This window comes from Anastrepha obliqua, chromosome 1 (genome assembly GCF_027943255.1).
Source record: "Anastrepha obliqua isolate idAnaObli1 chromosome 1, idAnaObli1_1.0, whole genome shotgun sequence".
NCBI classification, from domain to species: domain Eukaryota; kingdom Metazoa; phylum Arthropoda; class Insecta; order Diptera; family Tephritidae; genus Anastrepha; species Anastrepha obliqua.
Genome location: NC_072892.1, coordinates 113,775,970 through 113,799,150, shown reverse-complemented (window position 1 = coordinate 113,799,150; position 23,181 = coordinate 113,775,970). Strand labels below are relative to the sequence as shown.

Sequence of the window (23,181 nt, the reverse complement as noted above, 5' to 3'; positions counted from 1 at the left end):
CTGCATATACTACTAGGAATTACATATGTTGAAAAATATTGTAACATACAATATGAATTTCTTGTCGCGGTGCAGAGTGAGCGTTCGTTTATATATCCAACAAATAGACAAATATCCCGCTAAGTGTAAAGTTTTTAGTCAATCCGTGGATAAATAACGCTGCTACGGTGCTGCTATATATTAACCCTTGTTTGAATGACTCATCACAGTTTATGAATTGAACTCCTACTTCCTCATAGCCGTTGGAAACATGTTTTTTTTTTTTGAATTGTTAAAACGATGTCACGACAACAATACCATTCAAAAGCCCCACAATAGGTATAGCTCTGTTTGATGGCGTGCACGGTTCTTTGAGTGAATACGACCTCATCGTCGACCAGGTTATGTAATTCTGAGCGAATTTCAATGCAATTGCCAGAAAATTGTAATGAAATTCACACGGAAGTGAATTACAAAACCTGTCCGAATATACTATTTTTAGTAACTATCGTCGTTGGGATAAACCCGTTTAAAACGACTCACTTCTTCGACTTTGTCCAACAGTTAACAGGATTACTGCAACAACAATATCATTTCTAGGTTTCACAGTCACAAATAATTACTACATTTTCCGTACCCACGACCGTCGATTCTACTTAACCGGAACGACCCGGATTTATATCCGGCCAAGGACTGTCACTTCAGCAGCATTCTCCGTATATGTATGGGGAATTTTTATGCTGCTACAACAACAACAACCATATTCTTTTGCTACATAAATGTTCTTCAATTATATTTTACTTTAATTGTATATATGTATGTGTCGTAGGAGTGTAGGTACTTGTATGCAAAGACAAAAATATATATGGATACATGTAGGTATACCCAATATCTACGAGCATAAAAAAAACGAAACGAACACTAAAATCCATATTAGCCCTATCTTCGCCATCGAAGTATAGCGCTTATTCGATTTGCTGCTGTAGTGATTAGACCACCCGTTAAACTTGATTGTTGTGCAGCTACGTTCGCAACTAAATCCGATTCATTAATCTCAGGCTCCTCTGGGAAATTTGGCACCGCTTCCCAATCCAAGCGTAAAGAATTGTCATCTGCAATATTTTTTTTTTTTGTAACTACTTGAGTGCGCCCCATAAATAACATTGTTTATTCTCACCTTCCGACTCTGATTCAGTAGCCGTTTCAATACCCTTAAGCAAAGAGTCCACCGATTTCATTAATGGTGCATTTGATAACTCGTGGAAACCATGACGACCTAAATTGCTCTTCTCTACGTCTAAAATGGCCAATATGTTTTCCAGTGTATGATTTTCATTATGGTTCCGCAACTGTACCTGCTGTGTGTAGGCGAGGTACATAATGTTTGAGTTTAAACGCGATACTTTGCGCAAAAAATGCTCTTCGTTGAGTATTCGGCAAAAGTCACTGTAAGAAATATTTATATGTACATACATACATATGCTGGCACAATTTTTCATTTTATTTACCCATATGCCATTTTATGCGGCAAACGCACATTCAGGTAGTAGCTTAGGAGCTCTGTCAGTTGTGTGGTATACGTTAACGCGCCAATAATGCGGAAAGCACTAATACGGCTCGGCGCTACCTGATTACCTTCATTCTTGGGTACATCATCTTTGTTGTCGGATAGCCAATCTAAATAGGCAGTATAATCGCCATTGGCTGGCAATGTAGGAGCTATTATACGATATTGCATCTCACTTATGCCACTACCGTGAAACACCCATTTACCACGTATATAAGAAGTGTTTTTAGCGTCTGCCAACTGTTCTATGGTATCGGCTTCGGTACTTCCAGCATCGTTACCTGGTCCACATTGCACGGCTCCGCGTACGTCACCAATAATAGTTTTGAGTCGCTTCTCGTCTCTTAGCACAACTTCCGAAATGGGGAATATGTACTTAACCAGCTGGTTTATATCATGGCGTGTTACCTGCTGTACTTTCTCCATCATTGCATCATGCCGCTCGCGTAGTTTATTAATTTTTTCGAACCGATCAAAAACGTAATCTTCCAAAGCCTTCACCTTGATTGGATAATTTGGCAATTGCTTGTGTTTGTCATTATTTGCCTTACATAGCTGATCTCGTTGATCTTTTAGATTTGCTAATAATGTTTGCTTCTCCGCGATTAATCTATTAAGCAGCTGAATCCTTTGCTTTTTCCTTTTAATTTCGGATTGTAGGTTTTCACTTGAGCGCTGTTTACGCATAAACTGTTCATAGCGATTGCTTAAATCCTTGATACCTCCTTTTATTTTAATATATTTTTGCTGTTTCTCGAACAGGCTGCAAGAAAAGAATATTTAATAAAATTCCTACCATAAATAAATGCGTAACTCACTTTTCCTTCTGCGTACAGCCAGCAACACTGCTGTGCACAACGTTACCATTACGCACACACGAGCAACAATGGAAATTCTCCTGGGGCTGGGCTCTCTTACACTGTGGACAAATATATCTCAGGCAGAATGTTTCCTCTGAATGTGCATGACCAACCAGATCTCTACAAACATCTTCGCTTGAACTAGACACGTTAAATTTCAGATTTGGTGCATTAAAGCTCTCATCTGACGATGAGCAGGACATAGATGCCATAACATAATCTTCCACTACCACAACCAACACTACCTGCCACCTAAGCGCTGCGTCACAGTGCTATTATCTTAAATACAACGAACACTATTATGTTTGCTTCTGATTCTTTAGAAAATTATAAATATGCTGTACACTTGATAGTTTTATCACTTCTTTTCCAACATAAGTTCAAAGTGTCCATTTAACAAAATATTTGTTAAGTTTATTTATTACAATGACAGCAAAATGCAAAAATTTTGTTTGTCTTCTCTCACAAATGTTTTATTTGACAATCAGGGTTGCAGATTACCGTCTTCTCCTGTCCGCACATTTATGCCTTTTAAGAGTGCAAATACAAATGATAGACTAAAGTTAAATTTTCACGCTTGTTTGTGTTTAGCATATACGAAAGATTCAAACAAAGTCCTTGCGCACCCATGGACTCTTTAATTTATCTGAGATATTACAGGAAAGTGAAACACTAGGTATGTTTATTTGATGCCAAAACAACCTGAAAAAGTTTCCTTTGTCGATACTCGGCAATTGAGAGTTATACTCAGAGAGTAACTTGTGTTTCTCACTTGTCCAAAAACGCTCGAAATTTTTTTTTACTCGTTTGCGAAAACTGTCAAACTGTTGTGCAATAAAAATACATGATATATTTGTAATTTTTTGGGGAAATACGTGGTATAATGACGTACGCTTTGGGAAAAAACAAATGTCAAGGGAGCGGGGCGGCTAGAATAGTGCATTCACATCCTAAAACGGAAAACTGTTTTAAGTAATTTGTTGTTGAAAATGTGTTATTTGGCAAAACGTTAGTGCTGCCAGTCAATTGAAAAGGACGAAGTTCGTGTGCAGGTTCCTTTGACTTTTACAGAGGTGTTGCTAGAAGGGTATTGTAAATTCGTACGATTTTTGCCCACATTTTCGGCCGCGTTTAAAGAAAATAACCTTCATCGGCCCAAATATTGCTAGCCATCCACAGCATTTCTGCGTAGAACTCCTTTCTGTAAAGGCGACTTCCACTGTGCTTCGAAAAAATTATCCTCAGAAATGAAAACGCCATGTGTATGTTAGCACTGAATTGATATACTTAATTTTTGTTCGAATTTTCATTTGATTAGGTCTACAAACACAATATTATTGTCAGCTCCAAATAATTGTTATTTTCGTTTAAAATTGAAAAGTTATTACATTGATAAACACATTTGCGTTTATTTTTTATTCAAATATTTTTATTACATAATACACAAGTTTAGAAGAAAATATGGTATCATGCGCCAAAATTTTTCATATAGAATTGCACTAAAATTAACACAAATTTTACCTCAATTCCATTTACTTGTACGATTCCTTTCTTATAATACGTTCACATATAAGTAGATTATCTCCTTTTTCGTGCTTAACTCCCAATCCGTAATAAAATAAGTGAGATTACCCACACCCAAATTTCTTTCGCGAAATCTGAGATTATAAAATAATCCTAGATTATTACCATACTTTTAAAGCCTAAACACACACGGTTGTTAATCGAGACTAAGAACTTAATCCGGAATTATCTCGAGAATTAAGTGCAACTTAATCAACCAGATCAACTACTACACATATGTAATTCCCATAATTTAAGAGGGGAATATTAGATGGCAACACTCCCGAAATGAATAAGAAAGACTGGATCAGTGCTAGTTTGCACTAACACACTCGAAATTAAATTAATTCTTTTGATATTTCGGAGCAGTTTGAGAAATTGAAAATTTTAAATTTTTTTAAATAAATTATTGACTTTTAATATCAGAGCAGCTTATACCCGTGTTTGTTGTCTACGGTCCGTATTTTACTTACAAAACTATTCAATAAACAACTCATCTGTTCACTAGACCGCGTCTGTCACACTACAATTTCAATCAGATTAACTGTCCAAATAATCCGGATTAACGCGGCCGTCTACCAATGCCATTATTTAGTAGCATTTAAAAAAAAAAATTGAATGTAAATCCTTCACGTGACAGTTCACAATGATATCCGCAAATATCGTAAGAGCCCAAGAATGATAGAATACAGGATTGCACCTTCCGAATTCGCCGGAATTACCTGTTTGTGATGAGGAAGCAGAGAACGTTAATGTAACTGTTTTTAATGGCGCCACCATAGATACTCAATTCGCCTTGGTAGGAACACATGAATAACGAAGCAAAATGAGGGGAATTACTTGATTGTGAAGAAGAAGAGTAGGCAAAAACAGTGGAAAGAACCAAACACAATACGTATACATATATACTTTCTTGCCGCAGCCGTTTCTTCCGCATAAAAACGCAAACAAACTCAATTTATAGGCTTTATATTAATTCGTGTTATCACAATTTAACACACGACCCTTCGTTTTCATTAGTTTTATTTAGTTTAAATATCACAAATCACAAAATACCAAGCCATTTACTGAATTTTCATAAACACGTAATTTCTCATACTCTTGTTTTTTTGGTTCGTTTGGTTTGTATTGCGAAGGGAGCTGACGTCACACTTGTCAAAATCGCCTTAGATACTCAATTCGCCCAGGCAAAATGAGCTACGATTAAGACGAATTCACATAAGTTGACTTTAATGCTGGCTCCAAAGAACGTTCATTAAAAGTACGTTCACATATGCAGTAGTTAACAATAAATCCACAACATACATCTACCCGTTATATATATGGCAGATTACCTGCGAAATTGACAATCAGCTGTTAATACTGTTTCAAAAAGTTATTCTTCATAGAAATTGCTTTGGCGGAATATTATAGATAACAGAGGGTTGTATTTGAAAAGTGTGGTAATAATCTAGGATTATTTTGGGAAAGAAATTTTGTATGGGTAATCTCGGTTTTGAATGAGGGACTAGTAGTTAAGCACGAAAAAGTAGATAATCTGCTTATGTGTGAACGTATTATAGTTCAAAATTCTTCATCAGTAGTGTGTTTGTTGGCAAATATCGTTTTGCAAGTCATTTTAGTTTTTTTATTTAAAATGAATCGGTATACTCGTACTTATTAAAAATCCATTGTTGTCTTCAGTTTGTAAAGTGGTTTCTAGCAAGGGTAGTTTATTTTGGACTAAATGTACTCTTCTTTTATTTTCAGACCACAAGCCGTGAAAAAGAAGGCATAAATTCAACTAGACGTTTATAGAAGATACATAATACATGTATGTATATATTTCAGGAATTGTAACAGTAAAATTGTGTGGAATTCAATTTATTTAGAATGAAATAAAATAAATACTCATAAATTGTTATTGATAACTAACATATTTGCATAACTTTTTAATTTAATTTTTTCCCCATGTGTCGATTTTACGGCACCTCAACGGTCTGCATTTCTATCCGGCCAAAGGCTGCCGCCGCTACATCTTTTCCGAGTTGTCGGAGACTGCAAAATACTACTAGAATACAAATATCAGACCAAATGAAAATATTTGGGTTAGTTTTTCTTTTAAAAGTAAGAATTTCACAATGAGTTTATAGTCTAAATAGATCGGTAAATTGTTGTTTTTAGAGATTTTAAAATTAAATTGTAAACTTTGTTCATAAATCACCATGCTATAGTGGAATATATGTGTGGGGATGTGTATATGTTTACATACATTTTAGATAAACATAGAATAGAAAATCCTTGTATTTTATCCTTGCAATTTCATATCATATATATTATATTAAAAAATACAGCTGATATTAAATCCGAATACTATATATTTTTATTCAGTAATCAAACTTTTTTTTGCAGTAATACAAATCAAATCAAATGAGTCATGCGCGTAACATTATGGACCTCTTGAGATCCTTACATACCGTAAACAAAGGTGTTCCCCCACCGAATCGCTCAAGTGATGAAACAAAAATATTTATATTTGCTGCCCAGTTATTAATTACAACTACAATATAATTTGAGAATACAAAGATAGAAGGTTGCATTGAAAAACTAATACAAATACAATGTAAAGCAATTAAATATGACAAAAATCAGTAAGTCAGGTTAGCTTTAGCTTAAAATAAATAGCATAAAACGCGCTTAAATGCTAGGTATATAGATATATGTTCAGATGTAGTACGGGTGTGTTTGCGTGTTGACTTATAATTGCAAAGACCGCAAATAAGAGGATAAATAAATTAAGTGTACATTGAACTGTAGTTGCAGAAAGTTATACAACGCATATTTAGTTCAAATGTTTAAGCTATGGTCGCTAAAAACAATAACGGACTGAATTAAAAAATAACGCTTTCCCCGGTGACATCTTTTTCTCAACTGCCGTGCCTTAGTATTATACAAATGCGTTTTTACAAAGATAGCAAAGGAGTTTTCGTCTATTACGAGCTTATTTTAAGATATTTGTTTTCTTTTCATTTTCACCCAGTTTGACGTAAATTCTAAAATCTAATTCGCGACTGTTGGGAATCTGTTGATTGTTGGCTTGTTGACGGTAGTGTTGATGACAATGACGGCGGGAGTTGCGCCGGTATCGGTAAAGGCGGCTGTATCAACGTTACTGGCCCACTCGACTTCAAAACAGATGACGGCGGTGGTGGTGGTAATGATGGAGGTTCCATGTGTGTTGGTAAAAATAATGGCAGTGGTGGCAAAGCGCCAAATGGAGGTTTTCCCACAGTTACACCAGTTACAGTGCCTGCTGTTAAGAAAGTATCAGTCGCTACGGATTGCGCTTGCGCAAAACGCGAAAGCGCTGCTGCCGATAAGGTGCTAAAATCGCTTGTATCAAAGGTTACTGGGGGTCATTGAGCGCAATATTCTTTTTTGGAACCATTTTGCGGTGATGGCAGATTAGTAGTCTTTTGTTGTGACAAATCCTAAACGAAATATATTTTTTATTGAATTAACAGAAGATATAATAAAATAAATATATTAAAACTCCTTACGAGATCCTTAAAAGTGCGAACAACTTGCTTGTTGTCATAACTTGGAATGCCGCTCAACAACTCCATTCGTTTACTCTTGATATTTTGACTATTATTGTTATTCGCGTTGGTGTTATTATTGTTATTTGTTATAGTGGACGGACCCGACTGAAACGCATTCACATTCACCGTGTCCATTGCAAAGTTCGAAGATGCATTTTTCTTGTATTTTTGTTTCGGAGGTGCTCCCACAGGCGCTTTAACTGTGGCCGGATAAATACTAACGATCTCCACGCCATCCGATTCACTGCTGCTCTCTCGTCGATTTGGCGCACTCAGCGCTAAGGCAGTTTTTGTGTTGGGTATTACAGTAATTGGTGCATTACTGCTCCCCGGTCGTAGCATTTGTTGTGATGTCAATAATATATCGCTCGGGCTACGGTAGTTATCTAGATCTATAACTTGTACGTTTGTTTCGCCCGATCTGGAATGTTTTGATTGTGATGGTAAAGGAGCCGATGTGCTGACGATGGTAGTTGTTAACAATGGCGGAAGAGCCGAAGTCGATACTTGAGATGAGGTGATAACGGCGTTGCTGGTCAATACGTTTTGCATATTGAATTCCAAATTTGTTGAAGCAGGGACAAAAGTGGGCGGTTTTTTGTTGTTATCGAGAGTGGTATTGGTGCCCGGCATATTGCTTTGAGCTTGTAGTTTTGATGTCTTATTTGTCCCCTTAACGCCAGCTTTTCGTTTTAGACTGTTCGAGGCGCCGCTACTTGCTACGGATTCAGTGTCGGAATTGGCGTATGAACTGCGACTGCCCGTGGCGAATTCTTCAAACTGTTTCATGTAAGCGTTATTACAGGTAATGGTCTGTGTAATAGCAGCAGAGGAGCCCGAAACCGCATTGTTACTTCCCGGTGTAGCATTGGCCGGGTTAGAGTTACAGCCATTTTCCTTTTCTTTCTTCTTGTCTTTCGCTTTTTTTGCTGCTGACTTACGTTTTTCGATCTCGCGCTGAAGCTCCTCAAAGCGCATCCAATCTTTTGGCCAAAGCTCCACAACTTTATCTCGCAAAAATACATTGATGAAATCCTCAAGGGTTTCCTTCCGGGTGCCCAGCACTGGAAATGAGGTCCAACGCACTTGATAAACATCGTAGAGAAGATTTCTGGAATACGTCATTATTTACTTATATAAATTAGGATTTTTAAATTAATTTTTTGTCTGCTTACCGCAGGTTATTATTCCATGGAAATTTCTTCTTTGGCATTTTTGGTGGATACTCGGCATTTATATTAACCGCGCTAAAAATATGATTTATGAGTTGCATTATATAGGTGTATATATGAGAAAATAAATATATTTATCTTACAGTTCAGCATGTTTGCGAATATCCGCTTCGAAGTTAGCAATGACGCTTGGCATTGCTTCTATGATCGCTTTTCGCAATTTGCCAAGAGCTCTTTTGCTTTTCATTTTTTCCTCTTTAATACGCAGCTGTTTTGCTTTACGCAAGAAAAAATATTTAGGCAGCACAAGGTGATATTCTAAGTGTGCGAAAACCATGTTTCTATGAGCTTTTTCAACGCATAGCAATGCTTCATCGATTCTATACCAAAATTGTATGGAAAAAGAAAAAAAATTTAATACCAAAACAAAAACAAAAAACAAGAAAATAAGAAAGTTTCGTTAAAACATACTTCAAAAAGGCTTCAACGAGCGTATCATCAAACTGGAAACGTTTACCGATCATATTTTTCATTTTTATAATTTCTTTGAATTGTTGCACATCCGCTATAATTTCCGCTTCGATGTCAGGCAGTTTTGTGTCACCTGTACGTAACTCTAAACGTATTAAAAGATTATTTTGTTTCAGTTTAATTTCAATTTTAATGTCTAACTTACTCTCAGTACTTTCACCATTGCTACTTTTCGTTTTCTTTTCATCGGGTTCAGTGTCATTGGAGTCGCTATCATCGCTAGACTCATCCGATTCGCCACTCGAAGAAGAATCATCTTCTTCGGATGATTTACTGGCAGTTCCTTTCAATTCACCATTAATTGCCTCGGAATTTCCACTAGGTCCACTTCCGCTACCACCTTCTTGCATTTTTAAAAAGTTGTCGCGCTTTGCTTTCAGCATATCCTTTATGGTGGTGGTTTTAACAATTTTCTGCCGCACGCGTTCTTTATCCGAATCCGAACCAACGGACGAAGGTTTGGGTGAATTTGATGTGGACGAACTACCTATTCCTGCATTTTTTACCGACTTTCCCTTTTTAGCATTGCCCTCCTGACTGTTCTTGGGTTTTTTCGACGGGTTGGTGATCGAGTTGGAACGGGGACGTTTCTCTACAAGTTGCGTTGTGGCACTGCCATTCTTGTTACCCTTTACGGTATCAGCACTAGATATTTCGCCCTCCGATTCCACATTTTCATCGGCATCTTCTTCACTGCTAGAGGAGCTATCTGAAGAAGATGAGGATATAACGCGCTTTCTCGGGCGATTCGGCATTTTTATAATTTCGTCCGTTTTTGTGGTCGTTGATTCTGTGTGAAGTTTTTGAAACTCAAGTGGACCACAGTTGATGTAAAAGCCGCCCTCTATTGTTTCCATCTCCTCCGGGATAATTTCATCATACTGTAGTAAATTCAAGAAATTTGCACATTGTATGTAGCAAAAAACTTAGGTTAAGAATATAGTTGTATACTTACTGCTTCCGTATTGTCTATAAAAGAATCCGACTCATCATAGCCTAAACCTATGTCACAAAGATCATCTTTTTTGCTGCGACCTCGGCCGCTGCCATACGCACTCCCATATTTCTTTTCTAGTTCGTGGGCGATTCGGGCTACATCATTGTCGTTGTCGTTGAAAGGGTCAGTGAAACCATTTGCTTTTTGTTTCAATTTCTTCTGCTTCTTCTGCATTAGAGAAAAATATTTATAATAAATACTAATTTTAGATAAAAATTATTTACATACCTTTTCCAAATGCAATAGTCTGGAATAATTAAATTCAGGATACTGGCAGGAGTCTGTAGGGAAGAGTTCTATTGTAAGCCGCATTGTTTTGTTGCTTTTACGATCAGCACTCGCACCAGTAGGGCCTACACGATCAGAGTTTTGTTGGCCAGAGAGAAAATCAGCGCCGAAACGTGACGAGCTCGTGGTTAAAGCACCACTGTTAATACCCCCCGAAACACCGACAGTAACGCTGGCTCCAGCACTGAAGTTGGTGGTAGACGAAGTGCTACTGCTCAAGGTGGTAAACGAAACTCGTTTCATTTCGGACATTTCAACATTCAGTTTTATTTTAACCAAGAAGAGTTCTAAATATTAAAAAGTATTGAGGGACAATTTTTAACACAATCAATTTGACCATTCATTACTCGCGAAATATTTTTATAGTCAACACACACCTTCCAAAGGTTGCAAACAAAACTAAAAAAATCTTTGTTTAAATAATTGTTTATAGATTTTCTTTTTTTAATTATTTTTCCTTTTAATCGCGTCTGTAGCATGCACTTCTTTTCTTGTGCTTTGCGCCATTGGCGCGTTGTATTATATTTGCCTCAACCAATTTTTTATTGCAAGCGCAAACACACTCTCTTTTCTATCTTCCTTCCTTCGATCAACACTTTTCCACTCGTATCACACACAAAACACTAGAATGCGCTGCTATTGCAGCCACTGCTTTTATTTCTGCTACTGCGGCCTTTTTACCTATGCCTCATACCCAACTCTAAACCGACGACGTGACCAAAAGTTTCACACACTTTATAACTTACTGAAGATATGTTTCACTCCACAAAATTATAACATTCGGTTTCTCCAATACGTCGCACACTGTTTTCTGAATATTTTAAGTTTCTGCAATTGAGGTGGTTGCCCTTTTGCAAATCTGCTAATTTTTCAATCCATAAGAGCTTAGCGTTTTGTTATTTTGGAGCATCTTACTATTTCTTCATTCCTCTTAATTCCACTCCGCGGTTGTATTTTCTTACAAAAAATGTACGATAATATAATGCAGCTGCAACTCTGTCCAAAAATAATTAAGAGCTACTAAAAATTTTAATTAATAAATGTATATGAAAATACATCCTATTAATAAATAAATTTAAAAAATATTTATTTATTTCATTTCAATTACACAATTTTTAATGATTAGTTTTTAACTTTCTTCTAGTACTTCAAATTTTAAGCTTAAGCATATTTGCAACTCTGTATTGCAAGAAAAAATAAAACAAAGTACATACGCTAATTTCGCCTTCTATGACATTTCGCGAATGTCACTTAATGCAACATCGCAAATAGGTTGATACAAATGTGGTTAACGGGTTGCCAGAAACTGAAACAGCATAAGCACTCAAATTCATGAAGCAATACATGCATATATCCAAAAATTATTAATTATGCAATGTGATTCATTATATAATTGCAATGCTAGAGCATTCAAAAGGCGTTTTCGATTCGTCACTTCTCTGCTCGCTTTGTTTGGGTTCTGCTTGCTGACGAAAAATCTGTTTGTGAAGGCAAAGTATCGAATAAAATTCGCCACTCGCTAACACAAAACGAATCGAAGACGAATTTTTACCCTACATCTACACCGGCTTAACATTTTATTTATTATTTTTATTTATAACTAACATTTCCCAGTGGGCTTCGCTCCACCATACATAAAATGTTTTTTTTATATCGCAAGAAATTTTTCATATTAAGTTTTCTTTATAAAACTCGTAAAATGTTTAAACAGTTGAATTAGTTGATTTTTTTCATTCAACATACTTTCTAAAGATGTCACAATAGCCTTTTCTGTACTTTTTTAAAATTTGATTGTGGTGGTCACCTATATACAGGTAAGGTGAAAGAGCCGATAAAAACTTGTAATTAAACTTTGATTCTTTAATTTTCATTTCAATTTTTTACGCTAAATAAATTATGCTAAAATAAATAAAGTTAAAAATGTTTTTCCAGTTCCTTGAATGCTCCAGTTTTTATTATATTTTCGTCCAAAATTAATATTAACATAATACAACACACAACACTTACAACCACAACAGTACAACAGTACAACAGAAACGCTCATAAGCGGCTGTGTATTTGTTGTTGTTTTTCCCATACAGGCATTTCGTATGAGAGGAAACCATTACTCACATAAAATGTCATAACAGGAACGGCTGCACCGATTTCAATCAAACTTCACACAAACCACCTCCTCAAAGGTAGAAAAGAACTCTAAAATTTTTGTGTCAATCGGTTCGGCGGTTCTTGAGTTATACGATTACCAAGGAAATGTAACTTCTTTTTATATATATAGATTTACAAAAATTTACCGAGAATAAACGAAAACTTTGCGTTGGTTTAGTTTTGCTTACAACAGTTATATGTGATAAGTCCTATTGTTTTATGTGCTCGTTCTTTGTTTTTTTCTAGATGATTAAATTTCATAATAATAGAAGATAAAACAAGGAATATTCAACCAAATTTTATTTTATAGGTGGCACTCATCAAGCGAAATGCTATAGAAAATAAAAAAATGGACGCGACTCCTCTGGAGGAGAAGCGAAATTGCATTTTAATAAAATCTTAAGAAAGTCTTGAAGAAAGATATTAACTAAGAGTCACAGTTATTAGATATAATAAATAAAAAGATTTAACCAAACATATTTAAATGCAATAACAGCTTAAAATGGTCCAAAGGCCAGTTTTTTTAACTTGGGAATTTATTATAATAAAGATATTGAACGGAATATATTAATTTTTAAAGGGTATATAAGAAGGGCTAGAAATCAATCGTCCAATTTTGTTTTTTAATATCTTTTTTGTTAAATAAAAAAAATTATTTCGAGTAGTGGAAGGTGGAGGCGTTCACGAAGTCACTTTCGAAAATTTAAGTCTTTCGATTGGCTATGGGTTTCTTGTATTTGCATATAAATCGTTCTCTTACAGTATTTCTTTTGTTTAGACATTATCAGTTGTATGAGCTTTATCCAAAGTCTCAAACAAATATCTCCTACTTATGCTATGGTTGAGTCCTGCAGAGTGCTTAAATTCAAAAAATTGTACGTTAAAATAAAATAATTTTGTTTTTGAAAGAACATCCATTATGAATATTGGTTCGGTTTTAATTTTCGAACGAACTAATTTTTTGGTGGTTTTCGTTAACGTGACAAATGAAATGAACAGATATATAGTTTGACCGATAGTAAAGCATTAAAAACCTTAGGAATATTCAACCGCATTCAGCTCATGGAGAGACGGCGGGCTGAAACTAAGAGAACTTGATGAATCTCTTGTTATGGGGCAACATAAAATCAAGGAAAAGCTTAGAGGTGAAGAAAAAAGACTACGAAACATAAGTTGTCTACATTATGGAAAGTCTTTACTTTGAGAGAACATTGAGAAGTGATTTAAGCATCTCATAAAAATCCCAAAGGAGAAACTGAGAATAGTCATCGAAATTCCATTCTCCAGAAACATCATTTTTTTCCTTGCTCAAAATGTAAAGAGTGCTTTGTACGGAATTTTCTTTTTAATGAAAAGTTATGCGTAAAAAATATAGCTACGATAATCGTTCCGCGTGCCATGAAATTGCCAGTTTGCACACGATAACTGATTGCTAACGGAGATGTGGAGCAAAAATTATAGAATATTATGTACAACGTGATGTTAAGTAAGTAGGATGTTAATAATAGGGCCGAGAATAAAAAGTTTTTGGGTTCGGAAAAAAGTACATTTGGCAGCACTCAGCAGATTAACGTACATCGACTTCTCCCACTTCTGCTTTCTTAAAATTAGTAACAGAAAGAAAAAAGATTCGAACAGCGTCAAAAAGTGAAAAGTGAGGAAATCTGCGCGAGAAGAAAGGAAAGGAAAATTCTTGTGTGAAAATTTGTGGATTTGAAAAAAAGTATCAATTAAAATAAAACATTGTTGCATTGACGAAAACTTAAATGCAAGAAGCTGGAATTGCTGACATCTTTTAGAGTAAATGGGAGTCGAAGAAGTAAAAATACCGACGAAGCAGTATAGCAAGCAAATATACTCGGCTAAAGTAGCAATTGTAGATTCAGACCAGCAACTGCAAATACAAAAGCAGAGACAACGGCAGCAGCAACGACCACAACAGCACCGAAAAAGACAACGTCGGAGCGACCGTTGTGGCTAAATAGAAGAAGAGCCACAGGCAGCGGTAGCTCCACCGCAATCGGCAGCGAGGTAGTGTAATTGCAAAGTGCAACTAGGGCCTGCGTAAGAAGGTGGAGGAGAACAAAGGGGCGACTCATAGTAATTATAAAGTGGAACAATGTGTGACGTTTGCTCAGATTTTCTGCATTTGCTGGAGTCATGTAAGTATTAAAAAATCTTGGAAAGATAATAGACTTGCACCACCGGTAAAGTGGTTACGTTGACAACGAGTTTTTTAGCAATACTTACTTGGTAGTAGGTCATAGAGAGGGGGAGAGATGGATCGAAAATTTAAAACTGCGAAATTCATGCTATTTGGGTTGATTTCTACTAATTACATGCATACTTTTTTGTATATCGAACTTATATTGTTTTGATTTACAGATGAACTTCGAATAACCAGTAACGATGCAAAACATTCAATTCTCTTGAAGAGTGAAATTGAAACAGCTTTTGGGTATATTCAAGCATGGCCACAACGTCAGTGTATGTGTCTGTATCGGGACCCGAAAAATTTCGAACGATTCAATCTTGTAGTTCAATCTATGATATGTTTGGCAGTGCACCACTTGAAGCATATTGAACGCTTGATTGACGACTACAAGCGACTGACAGCATGTAGTTTGGGGCAAACAACAACGGTTGCAGCTCAGCCGCAATCGCAGCCAGGTGGACAAACAGCAGGTGCTGGCACCTCTGACAAAAATACAAAATCAACATCTAATAAGAAGGCTGAGAAAGATTCAGACTTATCATTAGAAGACAATGCGAACCATAATATTCGAGATGCCGAAAGTGGTACAGAAGAACTAAAGGAATCTAAAAAGGTCGAGCGAGATGTTAGCTCATCTCCGCCTTGCTTATCACCTTCATCACGTAACGTAACATCTCCAATAATTCCATCATCACCGCCACCACCTGCACCTTCAATGCGACTACCGCAATCGAATACAAATGCATCAGTAACAGATATAGCCTCGAATGCCGAAACATCGATTTCTTATAAATCTAATAAAAACGCATCGTCATCAACATCTTTATCGCAAATAACTGAAGAGCCATGGATCTTACCAGAAGTAGAAAAGCTCTTCATATTGGTATCTAAAGTGTTTTTGCTAAATTTTCCGTTATACATTGCATACAAGCACGGTACGCATGCGCGCCTTGATGATATCTCCGCCGAAGAGGCGCAACATTTAGCAATATTTTGTGACTTACACGACAATGAAATACCAGTATATTTGCTGCGCAATATAACATTGTTTTGTAATTCAGGCGGTTTCGCTGCAATGATGTTATGTTTCGAGCAGCCAGATCTACCAGTAACCACTGCACAGGCTATTACTGCCACTGTTTCAAACATAAAGCTGTGGCTTAATTATGGTTGCATCGTGCAGTTGTTTGTGCCGCTGCGCAGTCGAGTTCTTCAGTACATGTGCAAATTGTCAGATCAAAATTTACGTTCAGCAGCAACACGTGCGATGGCTGATTTTGTATGGTCAGCTGTTCGTGATCCGCTGGATGCTTCGGTCAGCTTTGATGTCGAGGGTCTGGCACTAGCATTCAAGTACTTTACATCAACCACACTTACAATGCGCTTAGCGGGTAATTTCCATTACATTGAATTAAAAAATAATTATAATTGATTTTAATAGTTTCCTGTAACCTACCTCTCTACTCTTCCTTTGTCTAAAATACCTAATTTTTCGTACTGAAAAAATAAAATTTGCCGTGTATATCCCTTCAGGTATGGCGCAGATAAACGCACATATTAACCTGTTCAACGAAATCTGCACCACTGAAACTGTTGGGGAGGTGGAGATAGTGGGTCAGAAAATTGCGAACTGGCTCACTGAAAATCAGATTATACAACATCTCTTCGGGCCTAACCTACACGTTGAAGTAATTAAACAAGCGCATGTTGTTCTTAATTTCCTTGCTGTGGAAAATCAAATTACTGAAGAGCATATTAAACTAATATGGCAAGCTACTCAACTTAAACATTGCTCCAAGACTATTTTTGATATATTGCCGGCGTTGGTAAAAAATCTGGCACCTCGTCCAGCTATGCATTTATACTCGTTACTTTGCCATATGGACCCTAAAGAACATACTGAGCAAAGCATTTATATTGCGTCTGCACTTACAAAATTAATTTGGTCTCGCGATAGTTCTCGTAATCAGATGAGCTTGATGCAGGATCATCTGTTGGCAGCTCATGTGACCGCTTCTAGCTCGGACAGTGGCAGTATGGACGGCAGCAACTCAGATGATGAGCCCGGAAATGGTGATGATAGTAGCCTAGCTAGTGGTACTCGCAAGAGTCCAATTGATATAGAAAATGTGGGATCGGACACAGGAGCACCGCCACCTTGCAAACAGGCTCGTCATAGGCGTCATGTTTGCGAAGCCAATTCTGAAGGTAAGTGTTGTTAAAAATAGTTTTTGTTTTACTCAATTTCAATAATTTACAGAAAAAGGAAGTCGTTCAAATGCTGAGGATTTAAATTTGATAAATCAAAAGATGGATATTAAGTGAGTCATATATAATTTAAAAAACTATATTAATTGGTAATACCGATGCTTGTGTTTAAATAATTAAATTTTTAATATTATTGTAGAATGCAAAATCACCGTATAGTGAATATAATCGACAATTCAAGTAGCGAGGATGACTTGCGACAGTCCGAATTGGACATTCAAATGCATCTAAAAAAATCGCGAAAACGTAGAAAAAATAGCAATCTGCCACTTACGCGTTTAGCACACGAAATTGTTGAAGCTATTTGGGACGGTGGTGAGGACGATGATGCCAGCAGCGACGATGCGGATGATGCCGATGAAGCTGATGGCGAAGTTTTAAATGACAGCGACGATTGCAGTGAGAACGGGGGCCAAGTTGTACCTAGTGCCGTGCTAAAACATCTTCGCGGAGAGGGCCCTTATATACGAGCTATTGACGAAACGCACATTAGTGAACTTCTAAATGGTGCCGAAATCGACGGGTATTCGTCACCAATGAGTAACAAATCTGAAAAAAATATGGCAGACTTCGACGACGAAGATGTCTCGCCATGCGAAGAGGAGTTAAGCCAATTGCATGCATTACGGGTCTCGCATAATTGTGTGCCGCCCGCCTTTGCGGCTGCTGCCATGGCTGCTGCACATTCGAGTATTCAACAACACCAGCAACAACAAAAGTCAGTTGAGGCAGTAACGGCGGGTGTCGTAGCGGATGTCGTAGCGGGTGTTAGTGATACCGTAGCAAATGCGGCCGCAGTAGCCGTCGCCGCAGCCACACGAGTAGATGCAGACTTACAACAACAAGTGGCGAATGCGAATGCCGCTGCAATTGCCGCCGCATTAGCAGCAGTAATGGTGCGACGCACTGGCGATCCAGCTGATGTTGATATGTTGGAAAATAATGCAAAAGTAATATCACCGCAAGCGCAGTTCGCAGGACGTGTATTGCAAAGTGCTGTACAGCAACCGCAGCAAAGTGTGGGACAGTCAGTACCGTTGTCACCACAACAGACACCACCACAACCGCAACAGCCAAGTTTTAAGATCAACGATGTGTGCCAACCGGGTAACACTTTATTATGGGATTTGTTGCAAGACGACAAAATTGTAAGTTGCAGCTAGAGTGAAAACAAGTTTGGTTATTAATTTTTTACTATTACTCTGACTTCTCCTATTCTCATTGTTTTAGTTTCAATTGGGTGAATCCTTGGCACTTGAGGCAGAAAAGGCATTAGCTACTTTGCTTTGTTTTAGCATGGACCGCCAGTTACGCACGAAATTTATAGAAGGTTGCCTACAAAATCTGGCCAACAACCGCAGCGTGGTTGTGAGTCTGCGACTGTTGCCTAAGCTCTTCGCATCGTTTCAGCACTTTCGACCAGCAGACACGCACCATGTGACAATGTGGGCTGAGAGGCAGCATCGAATGATGTACCATTTCTTTAACAATATAAGATTTTATGCTAAACGTTATGCAGAGCTCCAAGGCAAATTGGCTAGTGGGGGTGGCGAAACTCCTCCTGACGCTGTTATGTACTCCCATAAGACTCAAGTCTCGGTGCGCCTACACTTTTTGTCTTCCATTTTTTCGACTTTGGGATCACCAAAAACTTTTCGGTGAGTTCACGCATTTTCTATGTACATATATTAAATATTGTATTAAATACATTCTTGCCCTAATCACTATTAAGTCGTACCCCTACGCTTTCTGCTCATACAGGCTTTGTTGGGGAAAAACTATACATATATATAGTCACTTGAAATTTGCATGCTCTAACTACATACATAAAAAGGGTGTGCAGCACACTTCAAATTGTGTTTTATTATACTAAAATTTATTCGCTATAAAACTGTGTGCCCAATTATTATTTTTATTTTTTTTTTAACAAAAAATTAAAAATTTTGTTAAAAATTTGTTGAATTCTCAAAAATCTTGTAAATGGTTTTAAAGTATTTAAATACCCAATGGATTTTTCACTACTTTTTAACAATCATTGGATTTTTTACTGCAACAAAGTACGTTGGTTGGTTAAAGGTGGTGATTTGGCAAGAATCCAACTAGCGCTTCCGTGCCATTTTGCTGCCACATGCTCGCTACCAATAAATTATACGGTTATTCCTTTGCGACTATATCCGGTCTGAGCGATTGAAAAACCTTATAAGATTGTTTACGTCTATAGCAGCCAGCTCCTTGAGGTTTTCGAAAAGCAGTTTACCAAGGTTAACATCCGCGCCTTCCATAGCGCAGGGCATTCACGGGGGAAGTGGAAGATAATTTCCTTTTCTCCGGTAGATTACAACTATGACAGTATACGATGTGCGTTCAAAAAATAAGGTGCATTTTCGAATTTCGCAGGCTACGATTATTATTTCTTTTTTTATGTTGGTGGACTCGTCTCATATATTAGATATTTATGTTCACGGTTTTGGTGATACAGCATGTTTAGTTTGTTTGTGAGAGTCATAAACGAGAGAAGTCTTTTGTGTGTTCGGCGATTCTCTGCTATCGACTCTTGGCTCTTCTGGACTCTTCCATTGGGACGATTGGACTTTGCTTTCGATGCCATAATCATATACCCATGATTCGTTATGACCCTTTTAAGCAAATCTGGATCATCGTTGACGTCTTTCAACAATTCCTGAGCGATGCTTATGCGACGTTGTTTTGGGCCAAAATTTTGAAACGAACTTCGCTGTCACACGCTTCATGCCCAAAATTTCCGAAAAGAGCATGACCTAACCGATATGCCGATATCGTCAGCAACTTCTCTAATTGTGATTCGACCATTCTCCATAATAATTTTTCTCATTTTCTTAACATTTTCATCGGTTGTTGTTGTGCTGGGGCGTCCGGAGCGAGCGTCGTCATTCACATCTTCTCGACCTTCTGTGAAAAACTTGTACCACTTGCAAACATTTTTTTTAATTCAGTGTACTCTCACCATATGCCATTGTTATTATTTCCAGTGTTTTTGAGCACTTAATTCCATTTTTTACACAAAATTTGATGCAACTTCTTTGATCCATTTTTTTCGATAGTAGAAAATTGCCGAACACGCAAAACACGTGTCTTATTTATGCCTGTCACAAACAAACTAAACATTCTATATTGCTAGAACCGTGTACCAACATAAAAAACTAATAATAATCGAAAGTCGAATGTAAGTTATTTTTTGAACACACCTCGTATATTTTAAGGGGTACCCATTTTGGCTACTTGTTCTCCTATAGACCAAAAGTCAGTTATCACTGCCGTGAGCCTTCAGTCATCCCTTCGTTTCATATTTATCAATGTTGATTCGTACAATCCGCGATTCGTAGGTATTTTGAAGAGATTGCATTATTGATTGCACCCAGTGGTATGAATACCTTTTCTGCAAAAATGTTACCCATGGCAGATCCCCTTCTGACAAGTTCGTCTGCTTTTTCGTTTCCTTCAACATTCCGAAGCCACGGGACCCAGATTAAGGAAACGTTATGGTTTGCGCTCAAGGTGGTAATAAGGGTACTCCTACACAAAGTGGGACTCGCGGGAATATTTCGTTGATTTTATAGTTACACTTGTAATCATATTTGGCACTTTCGATTCACCACCTCTCGGCTCTCTAGAGAATTCCGCTAGCTTACAAGCAATATTCTTAGGCCAGTGCTTTCAAGTATAAGTAGGGATTTTTTTTTTATAATACTTTGCATAAAGTAGCGGAAGGCTTTGAAAAGTAATGGAATTACAGAGCAGTTTGAGTGTCATGTCGCTTGCCCTCTTTTTGGCCTTTTTGTTGGCACAATTTCAATGTGGGCTCCTTCGATGCGTTCTTAAAACACAATTTGCTCTTCATTCAATGACAGTGAATTAAAATATAACAGATATCACTTAAACATTAGCAATAGCTTTGGAGAACATCGTCATAATATTGGCTGGACTGTTTCTTCGTTTGCTGATCCGGTCGTTGTTTGCTTAAGTGTTTTTTACTTCCGTACGTAAATTGCTGAGAACATTGTTACTATATATATTATTTTACAAATAATCGAGATTGGTAAACGGAAGTGATCAAATAAATCTCGGAAGCCACATACCTCATGTCCAGCAAACCAAAAAAATGCCTACAAATTGGTATCTTGAAATACGAAAAGCTGTCCGGAACCTTTTTTCCGCATAAACGCCACTATTTTGCTCCATATAGTGTTTAATTAAATTTCTACGATTATTATTACATATCAATTAGATTTGTGTTTCTTATTTGAAGTTCGAACCACATTTCATTTTCTTCATCTTCGTTACTGCAGGTGATGAAAAGTCCATTAGGGACGTAACGAGCAGGAACTTCTGAATTTCACGTTTTCGATTTTTAAAATTGTTTCGTTAATAAATACATAAAAAGCCTACTGAATTTGATGGTGAAAACCAAACAGACAGAAAATTTATTAATCGATTCATTGAAAAAAATTTTTTTTTAATATAGTATGTTTTTTTTCGAATATTTCTTTTTTTGGAGAAACATGCAAACGAAATTTTTTAGTGTGAAATGTCTCCTTGACAACGAGCATAACTTTAAATTGTTTGATCGATACTTTACAAGATATTGATCATTACAGCCATCTATTGAGAGAATAATTGATTGCTTTTTCTCCAAACTAATATTTATTATAGCGTCCCTTGCCGTCCATGTATTCATGAGGAAGAACTCTTGCTAAAGATGCCGGAGCAATTGTGGTAACGTGGGTGCAATCAAAAGCGCCTATTACTTCCTTAGAGCCTTTGTTATGAAAATTGAAAATTTGTTTGTTCTGATAAATCGTAACTAAATCCAAGTTCAAATGGAATTCTAGATTTCCGAGCGTAGTTATAATGCAATTTCAATTATTATATAAATTAAAGTAAAATTTCTTTTTATTCGTATTCATTTACACATTTCCTGGCGATTATTTCTTGACCTGAGAAGTTTGCAAAATGTCTCACCGGAGGGAATAGTTACCTTCTTAAAGTGGTTTAAGCAACTTAGTTAGCGGATGGAAATTAAATGCAGGTATCACAATGGGCCTTAGGGCCACCGAGTGTCTGGTCTTTGACAAGCAACCTGGCTAACCTAACCTAACCTAAACATTGAATCATGAAAACATTACCGCCCTAAATCAAATAAAGGCTAGCAATATCTTCCTCAATATTTTACTTTTAGTGATCTGAAAAAATAGAGCCTGTTTTTTGAGACCAGATACTGCCTGCTAAATAGCAACTGATCTAATAATGACATTTCACCGCTCAAAGTCTCCATTTGTGACTAATTTACTGAATAAAAGGATTTTGCGAGATTTTTTGGCAGAGCAGGCAGATTAGTGTTGATGGGTGTAGCGAGTGTGACCGAGGCGGAGTCTCGTGAACGTTTCGATGTGTCCTTTGGAAATTGTTGTTGGCTAGATAGGGATCGTGAGCTCTCGATTTCTAGCTGTTTAATGATGGTTGTAAATATGCTAATCCTGTATTCTTTTATATTGGAGGTGTCTTAGGATTAATTGGCGGACTCCATTTTTTCTATTATGTTTTTTTGTTGTAACAGGTGTTATATGCACTGATTTAGCGGCGTGACATACTCTCTCGTTGCAGCCCAGAATAGCGATTTTTCCAGGTGTCCACAGAAGTTTGATTTTTTATTCGTTTTCGATAAGCATACCTCTGATTGAGTTGCATGTACTTGAATTATGAGTTAGATTTTCGACTCTTTTAAGGACCGACAAACAATCGGTGCAAATGAGAATTTTTGAAGTTACTTTCAGCGCTATAATAATCACGCTGCGAATGGCGGGGAATTCGTTTCAACTGTATATACTTAGAAGCTGAGGAAAAGCACTTGTGAAATTTATATATCGCAGCGTGTTGTTGAAACCTTGTTGAAGCTTAGCTGTGAAAATTAATTAAAGAGTAGTTGCACAGGATGTCCTTTCCACGTTTCGGCGGCCGCAAAACGTGCTGCGCTTAGCT

At 37.1% G+C, this 23,181-nt stretch overlaps 3 protein-coding genes across 7 annotated transcripts in view; 1 reads left to right on the top strand and 2 right to left on the bottom strand.

The window, feature by feature from the left end:
- Window positions 1–742: 742 nt before the first annotated feature.
- Window positions 743–3,648, bottom strand: LOC129235689 (beclin 1-associated autophagy-related key regulator). The gene is made up of 4 exons (XM_054869679.1): window positions 2,365–3,648; window positions 1,488–2,309; window positions 1,157–1,425; window positions 743–1,091 (listed from the first exon to the last, which is right to left on the bottom strand). The coding sequence occupies exons 1-4, from the start codon at window positions 2,616–2,618 to the stop codon at window positions 919–921; spliced, it is 1,518 nt and encodes a 505-aa protein (XP_054725654.1). The 5' UTR covers window positions 2,619–3,648; the 3' UTR covers window positions 743–918.
- A 2,660-nt stretch (window positions 3,649–6,308) lies between these two features.
- Window positions 6,309–11,444, bottom strand: LOC129235688 (yemanuclein). 5 transcript variants are annotated; one of them, XM_054869676.1, is made up of 9 exons: window positions 10,916–11,444; window positions 10,479–10,825; window positions 10,209–10,418; window positions 9,399–10,134; window positions 9,194–9,338; window positions 8,866–9,102; window positions 8,726–8,797; window positions 7,509–8,661; window positions 6,309–7,439 (listed from the first exon to the last, which is right to left on the bottom strand). In XM_054869676.1, the coding sequence occupies exons 2-9, from the start codon at window positions 10,788–10,790 to the stop codon at window positions 7,365–7,367; spliced, it is 2,940 nt and encodes a 979-aa protein (XP_054725651.1). In that variant the 5' UTR covers window positions 10,791–10,825; window positions 10,916–11,444; the 3' UTR covers window positions 6,309–7,364. The 5 variants fall into 5 exon arrangements, with proteins under 5 accessions (XP_054725651.1, XP_054725650.1, XP_054725652.1 ...); XM_054869675.1 differs by having other exon boundaries at window positions 10,479–10,937; window positions 11,285–11,444; XM_054869677.1 differs by having other exon boundaries at window positions 11,285–11,444.
- A 2,876-nt stretch (window positions 11,445–14,320) lies between these two features.
- The window catches only part of LOC129235687 (ubiquitin carboxyl-terminal hydrolase puf), a 30,864-nt gene continuing 22,003 nt past the window's right edge, over window positions 14,321–23,181 (top strand). Inside the window, exons 1-6 of the mRNA XM_054869673.1 lie at window positions 14,321–14,845; window positions 15,069–16,289; window positions 16,432–17,106; window positions 17,159–17,219; window positions 17,306–18,314; window positions 18,397–18,824. Coding sequence (XP_054725648.1) covers window positions 14,803–14,845; window positions 15,069–16,289; window positions 16,432–17,106; window positions 17,159–17,219; window positions 17,306–18,314; window positions 18,397–18,824 — 3,437 coding nt within the window. The 5' untranslated portion in view covers window positions 14,321–14,802. The remainder of the gene's footprint in view (window positions 14,846–15,068; window positions 16,290–16,431; window positions 17,107–17,158; window positions 17,220–17,305; window positions 18,315–18,396; window positions 18,825–23,181) is intronic.